Source organism: Desmodus rotundus, chromosome 10 (genome assembly GCF_022682495.2).
Source record: "Desmodus rotundus isolate HL8 chromosome 10, HLdesRot8A.1, whole genome shotgun sequence".
NCBI classification, from domain to species: domain Eukaryota; kingdom Metazoa; phylum Chordata; class Mammalia; order Chiroptera; family Phyllostomidae; genus Desmodus; species Desmodus rotundus.
This window is the reverse complement of record NC_071396.1, coordinates 77123198-77142284: the sequence shown is the minus strand read 5'-3', so window position 1 is coordinate 77142284 and position 19087 is coordinate 77123198. Positions and strand designations below refer to the sequence as shown.

The following is a 19087-nucleotide window of genomic DNA, read 5'->3' as shown; positions in this document are numbered from 1 at the left end:
AGTGACGGTGGGAAGTTTCAGTTCTTTCCCTTTGTATCTTCGGTGAACATGTATCCTTCTGAGTATTTCTCAAAGGTCAGAGGCTTCCTTGTGGAAGTCTGGTTGAAGGTTTGGACTTGTGTATGTGATTATTTGGTTCTTGTTGGCCTTGTCACTCGACCAGACAATAAACTCCATATGGAACTCTGCATCCCTAGCAACTAGCATAGATTCTGGCACATACTAGTTCAGATATTTGAGTGAGCGTATTTTTGACATACACTTTTAAAGCTAAATTGACTGAATCTGAGAGCTAGTTCATTATGGAGGATAATTATATCCGTAGGCTTCCCATCTGTTTATTGAAAATTCCCAAAGCATCTCAAACTCTATGTAGTGGGAACTTGTCATCCTGTTCAGTCCCCTTCTACGTCCTCTGTCCGGGATAATGGTACCATCGTCCACCCACTGTGAAAGCTACACACGTGGAAGTCACCTTTTATTCCCTTCCTTAACCCCCACCCCCGGTATCTGGGTATCTAGTCCCCCCTCCCCGCCCCATTTTCTTCCACCATTATTCACTGCCAGGGCTTTAATTCAGTTTGCCCCTCCTTCTGACCCTGCAGACCATGACAGGCCCTTTCCGAGAGGTCTTTCTGCTCCCAGTCTTTGTCCCTGCCAGCCCGTCTTCTATGTTGCACATTGCCAGGCATCGGAGGCTGAAAAATGGCCCCTAGATAATGTGTCCACCTTCTAATCCTGGGAACCTATTATTATTACTATTATTATTTTAAGATCTCTGCAGATGTCATTAAGGATTTTGAGATGAGGTCATCATGGATTGTGTGGGTGGGGCCTACATACCTCTCCAAGTATCCCTACAAGAGAAAGGTAGAGAGAGATTAGATGGACACCGTGTGAGGCTGGAGGCAGAGACTAGAGCGATGGGGCCATGAGCGCAGGAGTGCAGGCAGCCACCAGAGCTGGGTGAGGTATGGAACATGTCCCCAGAGCCCCCAGAAGGATGGTGGTCCTGCCAGCACATTGATTTGGGTCCAGTGAAACTGATTTTGGACTTCTGGCCTCGAGAATTATGAAAGATTGATTTTCTGTTGTTTTAAGCCACCAAGTTAGTGGTAATTGTTATAGAGGTCGTGGCACTGATGTATCAGAGTTATCTATAACATCCAAAACAGACTTCTTAGTCCCTGGATGTTTTCCCAACAGCCAGCTACTCCCCATTACTACAGGTTAAGCCCAGACTCTGTGATCTGACCCACTGTATTTTCTTAATTTATTTACATACATGGGGGGGGGGCCCGGAAAAAAACTGGAATTTATTTATAAAAAAATTGTATATTTATTCTTACATGTTTAAACTGCAGTCACCTTCGAAGTACTCTCTATTTGAAGCAATAATCTATTGAGATGTTTTTTCTACTGCTCAAACCAGTTTTTGAACTCCTTGATTTTAATGCCTTTTAGTGCTTCTGCCATTTTTTGTTTCATCTCTTCCACATCATCAAAACATTTCCCTTTGAGGACATCTTTCATGGGGGGAAGCAACAACCAAAAAAGTCATTCCGGGGAGATCAGGTGAATAGGGAGGGTGGGACACCAGGGGTCATGCCATTTTTGGTCAAAAACTGCTGGTGGTGTGGGCAGGGGCACTTGTAAATCCCCCATCATGAAATGGGCAAATGTGTGGAAAAAGTCTTCAAAAAAATTCACTGAAGCCAGATGCAGCCTCTCACAACAAGGCCAGCTGGAACACTGGTGCAGGTGGGTTCCTAGAACACTCACCTGGTGGGGAAAGCCTGTACTACAAGGGGCCCACCCTCCAGAAGATAATTCTGGTTTTGGGGGGGTCCTCCCTTGTACATGTGATTTTTATTTTTTATTTGTTTCAGGTGTACAGCATAGTGGTTAGACAGTTACATAATTTATGAAGCGATCCCCCTGATAATTCTAGTGCCCAGCTGGCACTGTACACAGTTATTACATATCATTGACTATATTTCATACACTGTACCTCACCTCCCATGACTGTTTTGTGACGTCTTACTCCCTTCACCTTTTTAACCTTTACCTTTTTAACCCATCTCCCTCACCCCTCTCCCCTCTGGCAATGATCAGTCTGTTTTCCATGTCTCTGAGTCTGTTTCTGTTTTGTTTTTTTATTTTGTTCTTTAGATCCCACATATCAGTGAAACATAGGGTATTTGTCTGACTGACTTCACTTACATAATACCCTCTAGGCCCACCCATGTTGTCACAAATGGTAAGACTTCACTCCTTTTGTATAGTTGAGTCGTAGTCCATTGTAAATACGTACCACATCGTCTTTAACAATTGTGATCTGACCCATTTTAAAGCTTTTTCTCTGGCAACCACGCCTTTCTCATCTGGCCACCCTTCTCTCTAGTGATGCCAGCTGTTCTGGGACAGATAACCTTGTTCTTTCAGGCCTTAGGCTGCTTACTCTCCCCCCTCACACTCTCAGTTCTTTTTTCCTGCCTTAAACTCTTTCATATTGATTGCTGTTCAGATGTCATCTTCCCTTGGAGTCTTATCCAAGGTCCACTAAGGGTGACTTCTCCCACTGTTCCCACAAACACTTAGTATAAACATGTGTTTACTTGGCTGTCTTGCTCTAGGTTGGGCTCTGAATCCTTGGAGGGCACTAGCCATTATCTCATTAATCTTTCCAAACTGTTTCAGCAACTACCCTTTACGTGGTATTTGGTAAATGTTACTTTATTAAATTGAATCACATGAAAATACTTTGTTTTGTAACCCTGGATTATTCTGTAACTGGTCTTTAGTTCTAGAATGTTTTTCTTTGTGGAGTGAATGCATAGGTGACCTTGAAAATAATTCTCAGGATATCAACAAGACAAATTAAAAAGCTCTGTGGATTGAGTAGTCAATAATAGTTACACATAAGTTTTCCAGTAGCCCACACGCTATGGTTTAACACATACTGTTTGAACTATAAGACGCACCAGACTATAAGACGTACCTGGGTTTTAGAGGAGGAAAATAGGAATAAACCCCCCTCCACTGCCGCCCCCAACCCCCAATGAGCCAGGTAAGCTTCATTCAGACTATAAGACACACCTCCATTCCCCCCCAAATTGGGAGGGGTGCGTCTTATAGTCCGAAAAATACGGTACTTCTTGGTCCTCGATTCCATGAGCATATTTTTCAAGTTGGGGAAAACAGTTGTAGATTTAGTTCCTGTGGGGAGGGGGAGACAGCCAATACTTTTAAGAAACTCTGTCACAAGCAACACTGTATCATTTGGCTGATTTTGACCTTGGACATCATTCAGAGAGGATATGTCTAGAATATCTCTGGCTCTTACTGCTTGCTGCCAAGATTCTGTTTCAAGTTTTTTTTCATTTCCTTAGTAGATTATCGTAGCAGTGTCTTGGCAGCCCCCTTTGGACTCATCCTGATTTTCAGTTTATAATGTATTTTAAATGTGGGAGGTTTTACTTATCTTCTTTGTGATCTTCATATTTACTATGTTGTTTTTTAGTTTACGCAATAGCACCTTAAAGCTAAATAAAAATTTAGCACTGATATTTTAAGCTTGGGTTACCTTGGGTTACTCTGGACATTTTTAGAACATGCCTAGTTTGAGAGAAACCGTAAACAGTGAAGGTATTAAGCTGCGTGTGTGTGCCTGATCATTTCCTGTTACCTTCAGTAATGGGGGGGGTATTTGGACACGATCCACAGTTCTTCCACATGTTGCTCCTTTGTACTATTTGTTCTCAAGCTAGTTTCCAAAGGTCATGTTCAAAAAAATGTTTATCAGAATACCTTATGGGAATTGTTGACATGTTTATATCATTAACTTCATGACCTCTTTCAGCCTTTTAATAGGAGGAAAAACTCAAAAAATAGGATAGAGGTAATGATTCTCTTAGCTCCAAAGTTTTTTAAAAAAACGCTTTATTAAGATGTAATTGGCATGCAGAAAGCTGTACATATGTAATGGATACAACTCGAGTTGAATTTTAGTCATGCTAACACCTCAGCCATTGGCTTTCATGCTCTTTGGCTGAGAGAGGGGACTGTGTTCGATCTGAAATATCTTCAAAATAAAGATCTGGGCAATTGGAGATTTGTGTCGTTAAGACAAACTTTTATTAATACTAGTGTTTTATTTTTTTTGTCTGTTACCATTTTTATCTTTTTAATTACCGTTTGCATTCTGTATCATTTTGTATGAGTTTCAGGTGTACAGCACAGTGGTTAGACAGTCACATACTTACTGAAGGGTTCCCCCCGCACCCTCCCCCCGATATTTCTAGCACCCACCTGGCACCACACACAGTCATCACAGTATTACTGACCGCATGCCCCGTGCTGTACTGTACATCCCCGTGACTATTTTGTAACCACCGATCTGTACTAATACTGTTTTAATTGAGAAAATAATCAGGCAAAGGTTCTGTCCACCTTACATGCTTGTCAGTAGTCTAGAGCATTTATCTTGTAAAATACAGTCAGTTTTTCAATGTCACTCTGACATTTTTTCTTAAAATATAGTTGTCAATTAAGCCGCCTGAACCCCTTCAGAACTAGATGGAAATAAACCCACAAAAAATATATACTGTTTTATTTCCAGTCATTACTCAGAGCTATACAAATTTTCCTAATTGCCCAGAAAAAAGTTGAATAAATAATGTAAAGCTATTTCATAAATCTCTTACCCTGTTTTTCAAAGGTGGGTGAAGTATTCTGAAAATTTTGAGTGACTTTACTTGCATAGAAGCATACATATTTGTGAGGGGAAAATGCAGTGGGCAGCAGAAGAAAAAAAATGAAAGGCTAATTTTGTCTGAAATCTAGCAGTGTGTACTGTTAGAATAAATTTATTTTAATAATAATGCATTTAATAATACATCTTCATAAAAATCAACCAATTTTGCTTCGATGTGGTTTTCCTTCATCATTGGCATTGAAATGAGAGACGACGGGAACAGAATACAGTCCATGCGTCCAGCACACTAGGTCTTTGGTTGTGTGCCAACCGGTGGTGGTTTGCTTGCTTGCTTGGGGTTTTGTTCTTGTTTTTACCATGCCGAAATAGACTGACTTACCGTGTTAGCCATTCTTAAGTGCACGGTTCAGTGGCAGTGAGCACAGTCACACTGTTGTGCAGCCACCACCGCCAGCATCCCTCTCCAGGACTCTTTCATCACCCAGACTGACACTTGGTCCCCATTGAACCGTTGCTCCCCTTCCTCCCCGTTTTTGTTTTTAAAGCAAGAGTGTGGTGGCCTTATCCTACAGTGCAGTGAGAGGGCAGTGTACCACCAAATAGGAGGCATTAACATACTCTTTCAGTAGTTCCTGCTTCCCACTAGGGCACTGATACACTGCGCAGTAGCACTGAGTGGTAGATAAACCCTGGCCTATTTGATACTTACATACGTGGGCAACATTGAAAACCTCGATGTTTTGGGATTGAATTATCACTTCAGAGGCACTGAGATCCACCACTGATTTATTAGCACAGAGAGATTTGAAAATTACTTCTTTGGGCAGGCTGTACCTTAATCAGTAGCCTCCACAGTAGCCGTGGCCTCTTTGTGTGACTAATTGGTGTGGCTAATGCCATGAAGGCATAGAATTTAAGAATGGCTTCCGAAGTATATTTGTATGCACATGCATATATATACATGTATGCATGTACATACACACTCACACACACATATACACATTAGACATCTCTGTTCACAGTACTAGAAATAACTGAGCTTTGGTCCTTAAGAAACCAGTGCGTCTTTGTCTCCCAGAGACTGTAAGTCACCGAATTGATCATGCTTTTTCCTTCTTTGTCTCTGAAGCTAAAGGATGCTCGGAGATAAGTTTGTGACTTAACCTCTAGCAAGTATACAGAACCTTGTGGCATTTTTAGGAAACCACCTCATTCTGAGACTCTTTCCGTGTTTTCTTTACACTGCCTGCCTTTGATGTTTGTTTATTGTGTATAGTCAGCTTCATGACTGACTGGTAGCTTCATTTCCATCCAGCTGCCCCAGCCACCACCCCTTTCTCCGGTCTTCCCCTCCCATGTGACTGAATGCCTTAACCCTCGCATGTTGGGTCCTGCTGTGCCCTTTGCTGGAACTGTTCCTCTGTTGCAACTCTCTTGCCCATTCCCACTCTTACTCCTGGTCAGTTTAGCTCAATCATCAGTCACAGTCCTTTCTGGACACCCTGTCCTTCACTCTGTGAAATTGGCTGATTCCACCCCCATGGCTCCTGCCCCTATTTAGGCTTCTGTTGTTGCACCGAGAAAAATTTACTGACCTCACACGTTTACAAAATTGTCTACCACAGCTAGACCATGGGCAGGAACCAGATGTTCCTATTCTTTGAATCCACCATGCCTTGTACATGGTGAAGGAGGAGAGGGTTTGTATCAAGCAGTGTCAGAGGTGGTAAATGAGTCATGATAAGACTTGGAAAATGAACATTGGACTTTGCAGTGTGGAGGTAATTGGTGACCTTTGTCAGAAACCTTTTGGGGGGTTGGGGGGAGGGGGTCGGCCTGACTGTATTAAAGAGAGGCAGAGGTTAGGAGCAAAGAGAAGGATTGGGGAAGGAAGAGAAGTGGAGGAATAGGGAGAAAGAAGAGTAGGAGAGAGAAGGACTAGGAAAGGGGACAGAGAGGCAGTCGGGTCCTGCCACCCCCAGGAGGAGGAGGACAGGGTCAGTACTGCCATCTGATGGTGTATCCCTGTGAGTTAGCACAGGGGCCCCATAATGCGGGTGACGGTAACAGGTCTTCGGTTTGTATTCACTGAGTTGACATCTCGTTTTGAGGAAAGCCGTCTTTGCTTCATAGAAGCTCATGCTGCCTTTCCTGTTGCTTGGTATGAACTGTATACTGCTTTTTGTTAGGAACTTTCTTTTTAAATGGATAAGTGGTCCCCGTCTTGTGATTTACATCTCTTAAATAGCACAGTATCCTATGCATTGTTATGTTTAATAAATGCCTTCAGTGCTTTTTGGTTTTCAAGATTTTGAAGATGTGGAGGAGGAAGAAATGTTTACCTACCCTTGTAGGTTCTAATAATTAATATGAGATAGATTAACCAACTTTATTTACATATGTATGAATGGGAACTTCACATGCATGAGTCAGAGACCTCACATACATGGGAGGTGCAGAGACAGAAAGGAGAAATGAGGTGTATATATATGTGGCACCCTGAGCCACGGAACGAGGTGAGGGACCTGGGGCTGCAGAGAGAGCAGGGTCAGAAGAGGAGCAGGTGCTCAGTAATTAGGTGTTTGCCCTACTCTCTAGGCAGACCGTAACACCTTATCTCTGGTAATTGCTCTTCCTATGGGCAAGGCCTCCAATTTAGCTTCTTCCAGGTACCTGCGGGAGGGACGGGCGTTTCTCCCGAGCACACAGGGCCTCCATTGACTTCTGCGGCTCAAAGTCATCCACGCACCACAGTAGCACATCCAAGGGAGGCCTGTTCTGAAGCCCTTCCTTCAGTGACATCTAAATTATAAAGTAACGGTGCAGCTTAAATAATACTGACCAATACAAACGAGATTATTTTGTTTGACTTTTTCAGTTCTTTCTTTTTTCATACGAAACACATTTGACAATGTCGAAGTGACAAAGCGCCCCACCATCCCAGACCCCTGTCATCCTCTTTATTCAGGTTTTGCTCCTGCGGCTCCCTCTGAACAACTCTTCCCCTTCCTCCTCCAGAGCACCCTTTTAACTTTTTAAAGATTTGTCCGTAGTTGAGCCTGTCCGGGGTAGCCTTTCCTGATGCCTGTTTGCCTACCCCAGAAAGTGCATTCATCCCCTTCACCTCGCTGGACTTTAGACTGACCCCTGTCACCTCACGCCTCTCGTTTGTACCATTATCGTTCTCCCTGACCAGACTGGTCCTTCTCTGAGGCAGAGTGAAATTATTATTTTGTCTATGTTTTAGAGTTGTAAAATAATATCCTGATATTTTTGTCTTAGCATTATACGCATTTTTTCTATTTTATTAAATAGTTTTATAAATGTGATTTTAAGAACTGCTTATTTCATCTAATGGGTGGACAGTCCCCTTGTTATTGGCCATACAGCTTGCCAAAATTGACAATGAAAAATACTTCTTTAAATTGATTATTAAAAGACCTATTTGTTATAGGGTTTATGGCAGAAGAAAGCTATATTTTAAATTCTTGTAGTGTTAAAGAAAATAAGAATAACTTTACCAGCATTGAAAGGCTTTCTGTAATTAACTTACATCATTCAGAGGTCCAGAGTTCAGAGGTCACGGAGTGTTGTCCAACCTGAAATTGTGCTTGTCCAGCAGTTGTTACTAATCGACCTCACATGATAAAAATAAAGTTCCATGACTTTGGTTGAATTGTACAATGCAGTGCAAGGGAAAGAGAAGTACTAAAAAATTTTATTTCCTGCACATTTTTGCTTTAAGATATGTTAAGCACATGATCGAAAATTTATTTAAGATACTTTGCTTGAATGTGTCTAGGAGTGCTTCTCCAGAGCCCATGATAGCTGAGTGTATAGTCATCTGATTCAGGGAAGTTAGATGTTACCTTGGATTTACATTTTAATAAAAACTTAGGGACCACTTAACGTTTCCTAGAGACGGAGTGACTGCTGCTTTGAGCTGAAATATTATAGAACATTAAACATGGAGTCAGAAAACCTGGGTTCACATCCTGTTCCACCCAACTCAAACCATAAGACTACTGGCATTCTTGTTAACCCCATCGGCCTGCCTCACGTCCACCAAAGCACCCTGGAGAAAGCTCAAAGGACGTGCAGAATGTCAACGTGCCTGCAAACTCCATTCCCAAACAGGCAGATGGCTCCCCTCTGAGCACAGCCAACTGGGAACACAGCATTTTTATCCTAGAAACGCCTGCCAGATCACGAGATCTTATACGGACACTTCTGGTTTTAGCTCTTGAGGATTTAAGTAAGATCATACCAGAAGAAGCACTTTTTAAAGTATTTTAAAATTACCTTTGCTTTTGTGTCTGTCGTGTCAGATGTCATTTATACTTCTCACAAGCACAGCTCTTCTAGCCTTTTCTGTATGATGAGTTGTAAAAATTGAACGCTTTTTTAAAAAGTTACGCCTAAGATGCTTTGCGAGAGAAGATAAAATAGAAATCTCGGGGCGGGGGAGCTACTGAATATGGTTTCTTAAAGAATTTGCTCTTTGGAAATCTCTTTTAACACACAAAATCTGTTTAATTATAAGCTGGTAGAAACCTGTATCTGTTTCATAAACCCACGTCAGCCTTATTGGGTGCAGGTTCTCTGCAACCCCGGAGGAAGTAGTTAACGGATTGTCTGAGGACAAAGTAGGCTGCTTAAGTTTCAAAGCCTGGCGCATGAAGGGAGATGCACATTGTTCCCGAAGCCAAGTTCAGGTCATTGACTACGAACCTGCTCTGTCACAGATTCCGAGTCCGAACGGTCCCTGAGTAGATTGGAAGCAGTGACGGCACACTCCTTTGAAGAGGAAGGGGAGCATTTGAGTAGAAAACACAGAATGTCCGAAGGAAAAGATTGCGGTGGGGGAGATGCTCTCTCCAATGGCATCAAAAAACACAGGTAGGAGAGCCACTGGCAATATTTTATTTTCAATCCTGTTTGAGCTCTTGAAAGTATGCCTTTTCGCTTCCCCCGCTCCTGTGTTGGATATTTATATTGCGATGTCACCTCAAAGAAACATTTACTTTAAGTACCTTGTTCATGTAAGAGAAGAACGTCATCTGTAATTGTAGGAACAATGCACAAAACTTGGGCTTAGCGACATGGTTTTAACGGGACATAAATCTTTCAGCCGGCAGTTCGGAAAGGCTGTTCAGAACTCCTCGCTGAAATTGGCGCTGGGTTCCTTTTTTCGTCATACATCTTTTATGACTTGGCCTCCCAGTGCTATTTTAGTTTCTCGTCATTCGATCTTCTTGTTGGTTTTATTAAGAATGGATGGTAATATTGCCTGCTTGTTGATTCAATTTAGTTACACTTTAACAAAGACTTTTATTAAGACCCAGGGTTTGTTGAACATGTCCATTTTATACCGTCTAATAGCATTAGTATCTTTGTATTCCCTTGATGATTTAGTCCTAGAGTTTGTCCCAAATGAACGAGACGTAACAGACGCTGGAGCTCTCCGGTTTCAGCACGAGTGAGCAGGCACGGGGCGTGTGTGCGCGCTGGCGTCCGTAGGGCAAGATACTCACCACATTGTCAGAAAGGATATATGCTGTTGTCTTTGTGAAAAGCACTTTTGGGGGTAAGAAGTTATTAACTGTCAATTTCTATAAGGTTTTTGTTCAATAATTGTAGATTGTGTAACTTTAACCTGTTTTCTGCACCATAATTCTGGCCACAGTTGGTTTCAATTATTCTACTGGAAACACACACACGCACACACACACATACACGTCACTTCTGATTTATGTGTATTTGCCCCTTGTTAACAAAATGTCTCACTTTGTACTTATTCTGACAAGATCAGGAAGTTTTAGGTAACAAACCAGATAAAATCAGAGTTTTGTTCAGTAAGAGGCTATCCTCTAAACGTGGTTACTGATGGCTGTCTTTTAATGGCATTTACTGTGGCACATTATGTGGCTAGCAACATGTCTTTCCTGATTTCCTCTGCAGCTACAGTCAGCTCCGTTGGGGGTCCAGGGCTAAGTTTTGAGAAGGTCTTGAAATACCTAATGGGAAACCTGGCAGGCCCATGTAAAGGCCTAAAGAGAAGAGAGCCTTTAACCATTGAACACATACATAGTGATGCACAGTACGAACATAGGGCAAAATTCGGGATGTTCAAAGCAGCGTACAAATGTCCCTGTAACTGTAACTACCAGAAAGAGAGCGGTGCGTAGATGCCGTCTTATCCTGTGGCTGGAGGGGTGATGCTCTGCTCTTCGGGGCCTGCTGGCCCTTCTGTACGTGGGCCGTAGTCCTAACAGTAGTTCCCCTGCATTTGACAAAAATTCATTGCACTGTATTCCCACATTCTGTGTTCATCAAATCCACATGGCGCAGATGGATTCAGATCATACAGAAAGATAAGACGAAATTGTTCAAACACTGAAATCAGAACAGGTCACTAAGAAAAACCACAGAGAAATACAACTAGATAGTGAACTAGCCAGAAAAATTAAACTGATAAACAGGATGCAGCTTAGTAAACCTGTAACTGTAATAAAACATTCTTTAGTTATTTAAAGGAATAGAGGTCATTTTAGGACATTATGAGCAAATGTGTGAAAAGCATAGCCACTTATTTTAAAAGTAGCAATTATAGAAGGTTTTTTTTTAAAGCCTGTCTTCTCTAACCAAATAAACAGCATATGCCACACATAATTTCAAAGTTTAATTTTAGAATAGGAAAATAGGGTCCTGGCTGGTGTGGCTCATGGATTGAGCACCTGCCTGCAAACTGAAAGGTCACCAGTTCGATTCCTGATCAGGGCACATCCCTGGGTTGAAGGCCAGGTCCCCAGTTGGGGGCGTGGGTATGAGAGGCAATCAATCGATGTTTCTCTTGCTCATCATGTTTCTCTCCCTCTCTTCTTCTCTCCCGTCTCTGAAAATGAACTCTTAAAAAAAGAAAGAATAGGAAAATAGATAGAGTATTCAGTGTTAATCAAATCCCTCTTGCCTGCTTCTCAAATTGCATTGTAAGTAATTTGTGATTATAATGAGCAATTATTAATAGTAAGAATGATTTGAATTAAAGTAATTTGGGGGCTATTTCAAAAAAGCCAATGTGTGCTGCTTTTGGGGCAGCAGCCTAAAGTAACCATGAAATTTATTTGAAGTTTTCTCTCATTATCTTCAAGTAATATGAAATTTGTATTTGACCTTGTCATATGTTTCTGGTTTTTTAATATTGAAAAATTGTAACTGAATAAAAATAAATAAAAAAGTAAATAAATAAATAAATAAATAAAAGTTACTGAGTGAGCAATAAAAAAAAAAGGACACAAGGACAAAATCAAGGGGGAGGGCAAAGGTGGGGGAGGGAGGTGGGACTGGCTGGGGTGGGGTGGAAGGATGGTGAGAAAATGCAGACAATTGTAACTGAATAAAAATAAATTTTTTTAAAAAAAGAAAAATAATTTATTTACCATTTACTTAACTTTCCCATAGAAACCTTACACTTCCTTCTCACCTCATATCATCACTTACCTCCAAGATACACACATTTAAATTTAGCGAGGGAGATGGGAAGAATATGGGTCGTAAAAGTTAAAAGAGAGAAATGCATATTTTAAAATGGTAAAGAGAAGACTTACAAATTACAGTTCACTTGGGAAGTGTGAAATCATGGCTTAACTGATGTGCTGATAAAATAGAACAAGGATTTTCAACCACTTCTGTTTTTTTTTTTAGCCAAGGAACCATTTGTGCAGCAAAAATTTAGTATGTTAACTATCAAAATCTCAGCTACCTTCAAAGATTGATGAGATTCCCATAGAGGGGGCTTCTCCACTCCCCTCTCCCAGCTCCTGCTTCAGTGGGAATCACCATATCCACTTCACGTCCTATCCAACAAAAACACTGGAGCCTTACTCTCTGTGGTGTGTAGCAGAGAAACAACAGGCTTGCCCCGAATAGAGCATAGTAAGCCATTGCAAACTGCGTTGCTACTTCTATTTGATGTGTGAGCATACACAGAGTGCCGAGGAGAGTGCCTGCCACACAGGAAGTGCTCGGTGTAAATGACCTGTTAATTCTGTTTATTCCCTTCCTTCTCCAAGAGAGTGATTTGCTTTGTCCTAAAGAACCTCTGCTCCCTGTTTTCCTTTTTCACCCAGTTATCATAGGGTGGCGGCATGGGGTGCAGCTTGAAAACCTCTGACCATGAGAAACATAAGCTATAAGGCATACTATGTTATATTAATTTAATATAAAATCACACTGCGCTAATCGAGTTTATTTCTATGGTGATAAAAGTATAGGTATTATGGATTTTTAATTCATCCCATGTGATAATTACCAACAAAATGATTCTTCTGATAACTAAGTAGGGTTAAGTCATCTCTCTTCAAACACTTTTTTTTTCAATCCTCACCTGAGGACATTTGTTTTAAGAGAGAGGGGAAGGGACAGAGAGAAGCATCAATTTGTTGCCTCCCATTTGTACCCATACTGGGGATTGTATGTGCCTGGGCTGGGGATCAAACCCTCATCCTAGCTATGCTCCTGCCGGGAAATCTAACCCGCAACCCTTCGGTTACTGGATGATGTTCCAGCCAAGTGAGCCACACTGGCCAGGGGCTTTTTTTTCTTTCTTAAATCCTCACCTGGGGGTATGTTCACTGATTCTAGAGAAAGAGGAAAGGGGTGGGCGGAGAGAGAGACAGACAGACAAACAAACATTAATTGGCTGCCTGCCACACACGCCCTGACCAGGGATCGAGCCCACAACCTAGTCAGGTATGAATCCTGACTGGGGATTGCACCTGCAACCCTTTGCTGTATGGGACAGTGCTCCAACCGCCTGAGCCACCCGGCCAGGGCGTAAGTCATCCCTTAAATAAGAGTTTGGAAAAATTAAAAAAAAAAAAAAAGAACAATCTAACAATAGCCAGAGGGGAGTGGAGAGGGGGCAGTGGGGAGAGGGGATTACAGGAACTACTATAAAGGACACACGGACAAAATCAAGGGGTAGGGTGGAGGCAGGGGAAGGATGGGGAGAAAATGCAGACAACTGTAATTGAATAACAATAAAATAAAATATCCAGGTTAAAAAAAAAAAAGAGTTTGGGCTCAATAAACTGTGAGTTCTCTTTTCAATCTAAAAATTCAGTGATTGCAAACTGAAATCTTGAAAAATGGTTTTTCTACCACACTGAAGTTTTAGGACACTTCTGCAGTATCTCTCAGTATTATTAAGCCTGGGGAAAGCATTTTGGTTTTTATTCACTTGGAATTACTGATATGCTGTGTGCTCTCCCAGCCAATGACCCTTCCTGCAGAGGTGTACGTGTCAGTGGGCTTTTGTTGGTTCTAGAGATCCATCACGAGAAAGAGTTAGGGTTTTGTTTAAGACCTGGAACCGAAAGTACTGCAGAGCTAGAAAATGTACAGAGTGAACGCTCCATTTCAATGGTACTTTTTTCCTCCCCAGAAAATACATGGAGTTGCTTTGCGGACAGTTAGCCTACAGCATGATGTGGTCAAGTTCATATTTACAGGTTCCCTTGTCACGTTGGCTGTGTGCCACAGGCTCAGTTCTCCACTCTTGGTCCTAATTTACTTATTCTGAGCTCTAGTCTAGCTTCTTAGCATTTGACACAAGTTGTTATTATTTGGTAAAGATCTTGATATTTGTATCATCATGTCATGAGACAGGGTGTAAAAGATACTAACAGAACAGGTTAGTCAGAATTTGAAAGTCAGATTCATGTTGTGATTCTATAAATGGTACTCAAATGTTATTCACTGTATTACTAGCACTAATAGAGTAAAGGAGAAAACCATATGATCATCCTAATAGATAAAGAAAAAACATTCAGTGAGACTAAAAAGTCATTTATGATTCATAAATATATTAGCAAGCCACAAATAGAAGAGAACCTCTTTAATGTGGTTAAAAGTTACCACAACAAATTACTTGATAATGAGATATTAAAAACAGTTCGCATACTATCAGGAGTGGACAGGGATTCTCGCTGTCATCTTTTCTACTCAGCATTATCTGGAGGCTGTAGCCAGAGACAACACACCCACAGAATTTAGAGATAAATAAAACTAGGTATTTACAGACAAATTATTAGCATTAGCAAGAAAGTTTGGCAGAGTTGATTTTATACAAAATCAGCTAATTACATTTCTGTGCACCATCAACAGACAGAAATACAGTTAAAATAGGCGGGATATTTAGAGTTATTAAAAAGTCACTTACCAAGGAATAGATCTTAGAAAAAAGTTATTATAATAAAACTTACAGAAAAACATAAAACTTACTGAGAAGGAAATTCTTTGTCATAAGATGTTTTTGTCAAATTGGTCTGTAGACTCAATGTAACTTAAATTAAAATCACAGCGTCCTTTTCTCTGGAAGTTGAAAAGTGGGTTCTGAAATACATATTTAAGCACAGAGGGCTTTGGAGAGCCCTCTCCAAAGAATGCTCATGAACCAGACTGGAGGAAGGAAAGAGGCTTTTTCCCTGCCAGTGTGTCATGGTTGAGTCCAAGTCTTCAGTGCGGAGAGTTGTCCTGGAGGCGGGTGGACGTGTGGAATGGAAGTGAGGGGTCTGCAGGCCCACACGGACGAGGAAGCCTGGGGTACGTAACAGAGCTAGCCCAACAGGTCAGTGAGGAAGAGAATGGGCTGGTAGGTAATTGGTTCTGGAATAGCCATTTAATATGGGGTAGGAAAAGGAAAGAGACCCCTACTTCATATACACAAATATAAATTCTAGAAGATCAAACACTTAAATGTGAAAGGAAAAAACAAACTTTTAGAAGAAAATATATCTTGGCAGTTTTGAAATATGGAAGGATTTCTTGCAACAGAAATATGACAGAGACTCCGTTGTTACCTGATGTTAATTAATGTACCAGATGAATTGACTTGAATAAAAGCCTTCTATTCTTTAGGAAATGGGGCTAAGAATCTCAGAGGTTTATTTTGCTGAAATGGTAGAATGATGGATTTGGACTCCAGACAGTTGCGTAGTTTACCCTTTATTTGTTCTGCACAACTGCTGTAGAATGGGATTACTAGGTAGCTGAATAACAGCTGTCTTCGGTGTGTGAGGAATTCATACAGGGAACATACTGACAAGTCCAAGTCAAACAAAGAGATGAAAAATACAAGCTAAGGCAACAGCTTTCTAAGATTATATTGAGAAAATGTTGTTAATGGTAAATAACAATTAATCATCCAAATCTCCATGCAGATGGGGACAGATTTTCTGGGTGCAGACGTAATTTAGTCAGGGCGTAGGGTTAGTAACAAGCCACGCCACCCAGAGGTCCTCTGGCGCCCTGGGCAGAAAAACACCCTTGTCTGTCGGGAAATATATGGGGTGAATTGTTATTGTCATGTGGGAACCAGGATCACTTAAGCAGGAGTCCAAATACATCTCTGATTTTCACAAGACCCAGGAGACATGGGAGAAAGCAAGAGCCCTGCCCAGGATTACACAGACAGATGGTCGGCATGTGGGCCATCCAGCGGAGGGAACAGCGGGTCCAAGGACATGGGGAGTCTGTGGTCTCACCCTACTCCCTGCCCTAGAGTATTATTTGCTCTGGAGAGTAGAGGGCTGTCTCTAAAACAATTATTACTAGAAGATCACACAGCTCTGTTGTGGGGCCAACTTCACTAATAGGCCGGACACAGTCTGTCTCAGGAGCCCGAGACAGAACAACGGTAGAGGTAGAGAAGCGGTGAGAAGCCCGAGAAGGAACAGTAGAGAAAGAAGGTGCTGGACCCTGGACAAGGGCAGTAGAGGTTGGGCGAGGGCGACGCTGACTCTGGAGTAGGCAGACTGAGGTGGCCCGGAAACTGTAGATGTCTATCGAGGGCAGCGGAGACTGGCACCTGGAGCAGATTGTCGAGCTGGGTGGCAGTAGCTATAGCTGAGGGGAAAATGCCAGCCGGCCGCTCTGATTGCACGAGACATCCATCTCTCCTACAAAAACACGTTTGGAGATATCTCGACCAATAAGAGGGAGCACCAACTTGGCAGGCGGGGTGCAGACGTCAGCAAAAAAGGGTTCAAAGAGTTCCAGATGAACTGACAAGCTGGTAGGCTGTGGGGTTACTTGGGGGTATGTTAGGAAGAAAAAAAAAAGGCAGTATGAGTCTAGGTTCATGATAATTAGTTCCACAAAACCAGGTTGACTTGCCAAGCTTATTGTCAAGAATTAAGAAAAACTGTTAGACACCTTTCCATAAAATTCGCCTCTTCCTGTCCTAGTTTAAAAAGCAGATAGAAGAGGAGCTGCTCTTTCCAAAGCAGGAGCTGAGGCTCAGAGGGCCCACAGGCCCCGCTCCTGACCCTGCCCTTGACCCCTAAGACACCTCTTTGGGCTTGGGGCTCTGGACAAAACACAAAATTACCCCAGTGCTAGCATTCTGTACAAATGATGGTGAGAGAGCACTTTCATCTGACTCTGAGGGCTCATTCTAATCTATTCGATCAGTGATTTTCGCGGGCGAGTGAGAGCAATTCTCTAGGGCATCAGAAATCTGTAAAGCTATACTTGAGAGAACAAAATAACAAATAGCTTATGTTGTTTGCCTAGAGAATGAAGAAAAATGAAGAATATATGTTTAGGCATATAATTCAGTTTTAAAAAGTATTATGGAAATTTTCAAGCACACAAATAGGAAGAATGAGCCCTTCGTACCCATCATTCATCTTCAGCATCACCATGCACCCAACTTTGTTTCATCTGCAGACTTTGTTCCTCTCCCGCTCCCCTATAAAGTTGTAATATGTCAAATCTAAGATACGTTGTTTCATCCGTAATTACTTCAGGATGTATCTGTAAACATTGGGACTCTTATTTTCTAAAACCACAGTATCATTATCACACCTGAAATACAGTGTCTTAATTGTCATCACATATTTAGTTAGTATTCAAATTCCTGATTGTCTCACAAATGTCACTTAGTAATTGGATCTAAAATGTCATTTAATAAACAAAATCTAGAGGGTCTACATACTGCATTTGGTTTATGTGTCTCTTAAATCTGCTTTAATTGCCAGATTTCCTCTCCTCTTCCCCATTTTGTTCTTGCATTTGTTTATGGAAGAAACTTGGTCATTTGTCCTGTAGAATGATTCAGTCTGGATGTTGCTTATTGAATTCCCATTGTATCATGTAATGTACTTTTTCACTCCTGAATTCCTGTAAACTGATGGCTCTGTGTGTGTGTACACACACATACACTCAACTAATGGTTTTGTTTGTGTGTGTGTATATATATATATACTTTTTTCCAACCAGATTTAGGTTTGAATTGCTTGGCACAAAATGCTGCCTAGGCATCCATACCATCCTGGTACGCCCATTGAAGGATGGTACCTGGTACGTCCTGGTATATCTGTTTTTTCTCCGTCTTGTAACGTGGAGGTGGACTCCTGGGCCCGGGCGCTGTCAGTCTGACACAGCCAAGGACAGAGCGGCCCAACAGCCTTGGACCTAGTGATTCCAGCAGCTGTTGTTGATCCATGTCTACGCCCTCAGTCTGCGGGGGCTGCCGGTCATGTTACAGACATTTCTGTCTTCCTTATACTTTCATTAGCTAGAATTCTTCGGGAAAGAAAACTTCCCATGACCTCTTTTCAGATTCTGTTTGTTTGCTACATCCTCCGAAGGCGGACGGGACACACGGAGTGGGCTGCTTATCTGTTGCAGTTAACTTTTCCCCATCTCCAGTCAGAGGGAGGTCCCGCCCTCTGCTGCATTCGGTGTTCTTTACATAGGGCCCCAGTTTTTTGTTGTTGGTATTTTTTTTAGGTATAATTTGCATACAGGAATCGAGTTATCTTTGACAGCTGCCTTCTCCTACAAAGAGATGTTTCAGCCTTACCTGTGTATTTCCTGCCCCAGCCAGAGAGTCAGCTTATTTCCCTAAAGAGCCGCATTTCATTTCAGTGGGAAATAATATTTAGCTGCAACAATCTGAGTCGTGAGAACGTGCAGTGCTGCCGGGCTGGCCAAGGTGTTCAGTTCTCATCGGAGACAGACGTGACTCCCTCCCCACCTTTTCTAAAGGAAAAATGCTTTCACGAGCTCGTGCCAATCTATTTTCAGTTTGTTTGGTTTATAGGGTTTCCCCCTTTGCTTTACATACACACACATTCACAAAAGTATACAAGTGGTGTTATTAACAATATGATTGTTGAAAAGAGTTTTAGATTTCTCTAGTTCCTTTTGTCCTTATATTCCGTCTGGGACACTCAGCCAGTGTTGTGTGCGAAGGGCATTTGCACTGGTTCCTCTCTGTGTGGTTAAACTGTTAACGTTACACACGGGTAGGTTCATCTGTTTCATTTGCATTCAAGTCTGAGGAATTGCCTCTTGACTTAA

At 41.8% G+C, this 19087-nt stretch overlaps 1 protein-coding gene across 7 annotated transcripts in view; it reads left to right on the top strand.

Annotated features, from left to right (window-relative positions):
• OSBPL1A (oxysterol binding protein like 1A) overlaps nt 1–19087 on the top strand; it is a 201224-nt gene that overhangs the window by 128336 nt on the left and 53801 nt on the right. For 6 of the 7 annotated variants that reach the window (XM_024580141.3, XM_045188012.3, XM_053912206.2 and 3 more), the window contains one exon: nt 9463–9616. In XM_024580141.3, coding sequence (XP_024435909.1) covers nt 9463–9616 — 154 coding nt within the window. Of the gene's footprint in view, nt 1–9462; nt 9617–19087 lie in introns of those variants that run through there. The other variant, XM_045188014.2, reaches the window with a different exon arrangement.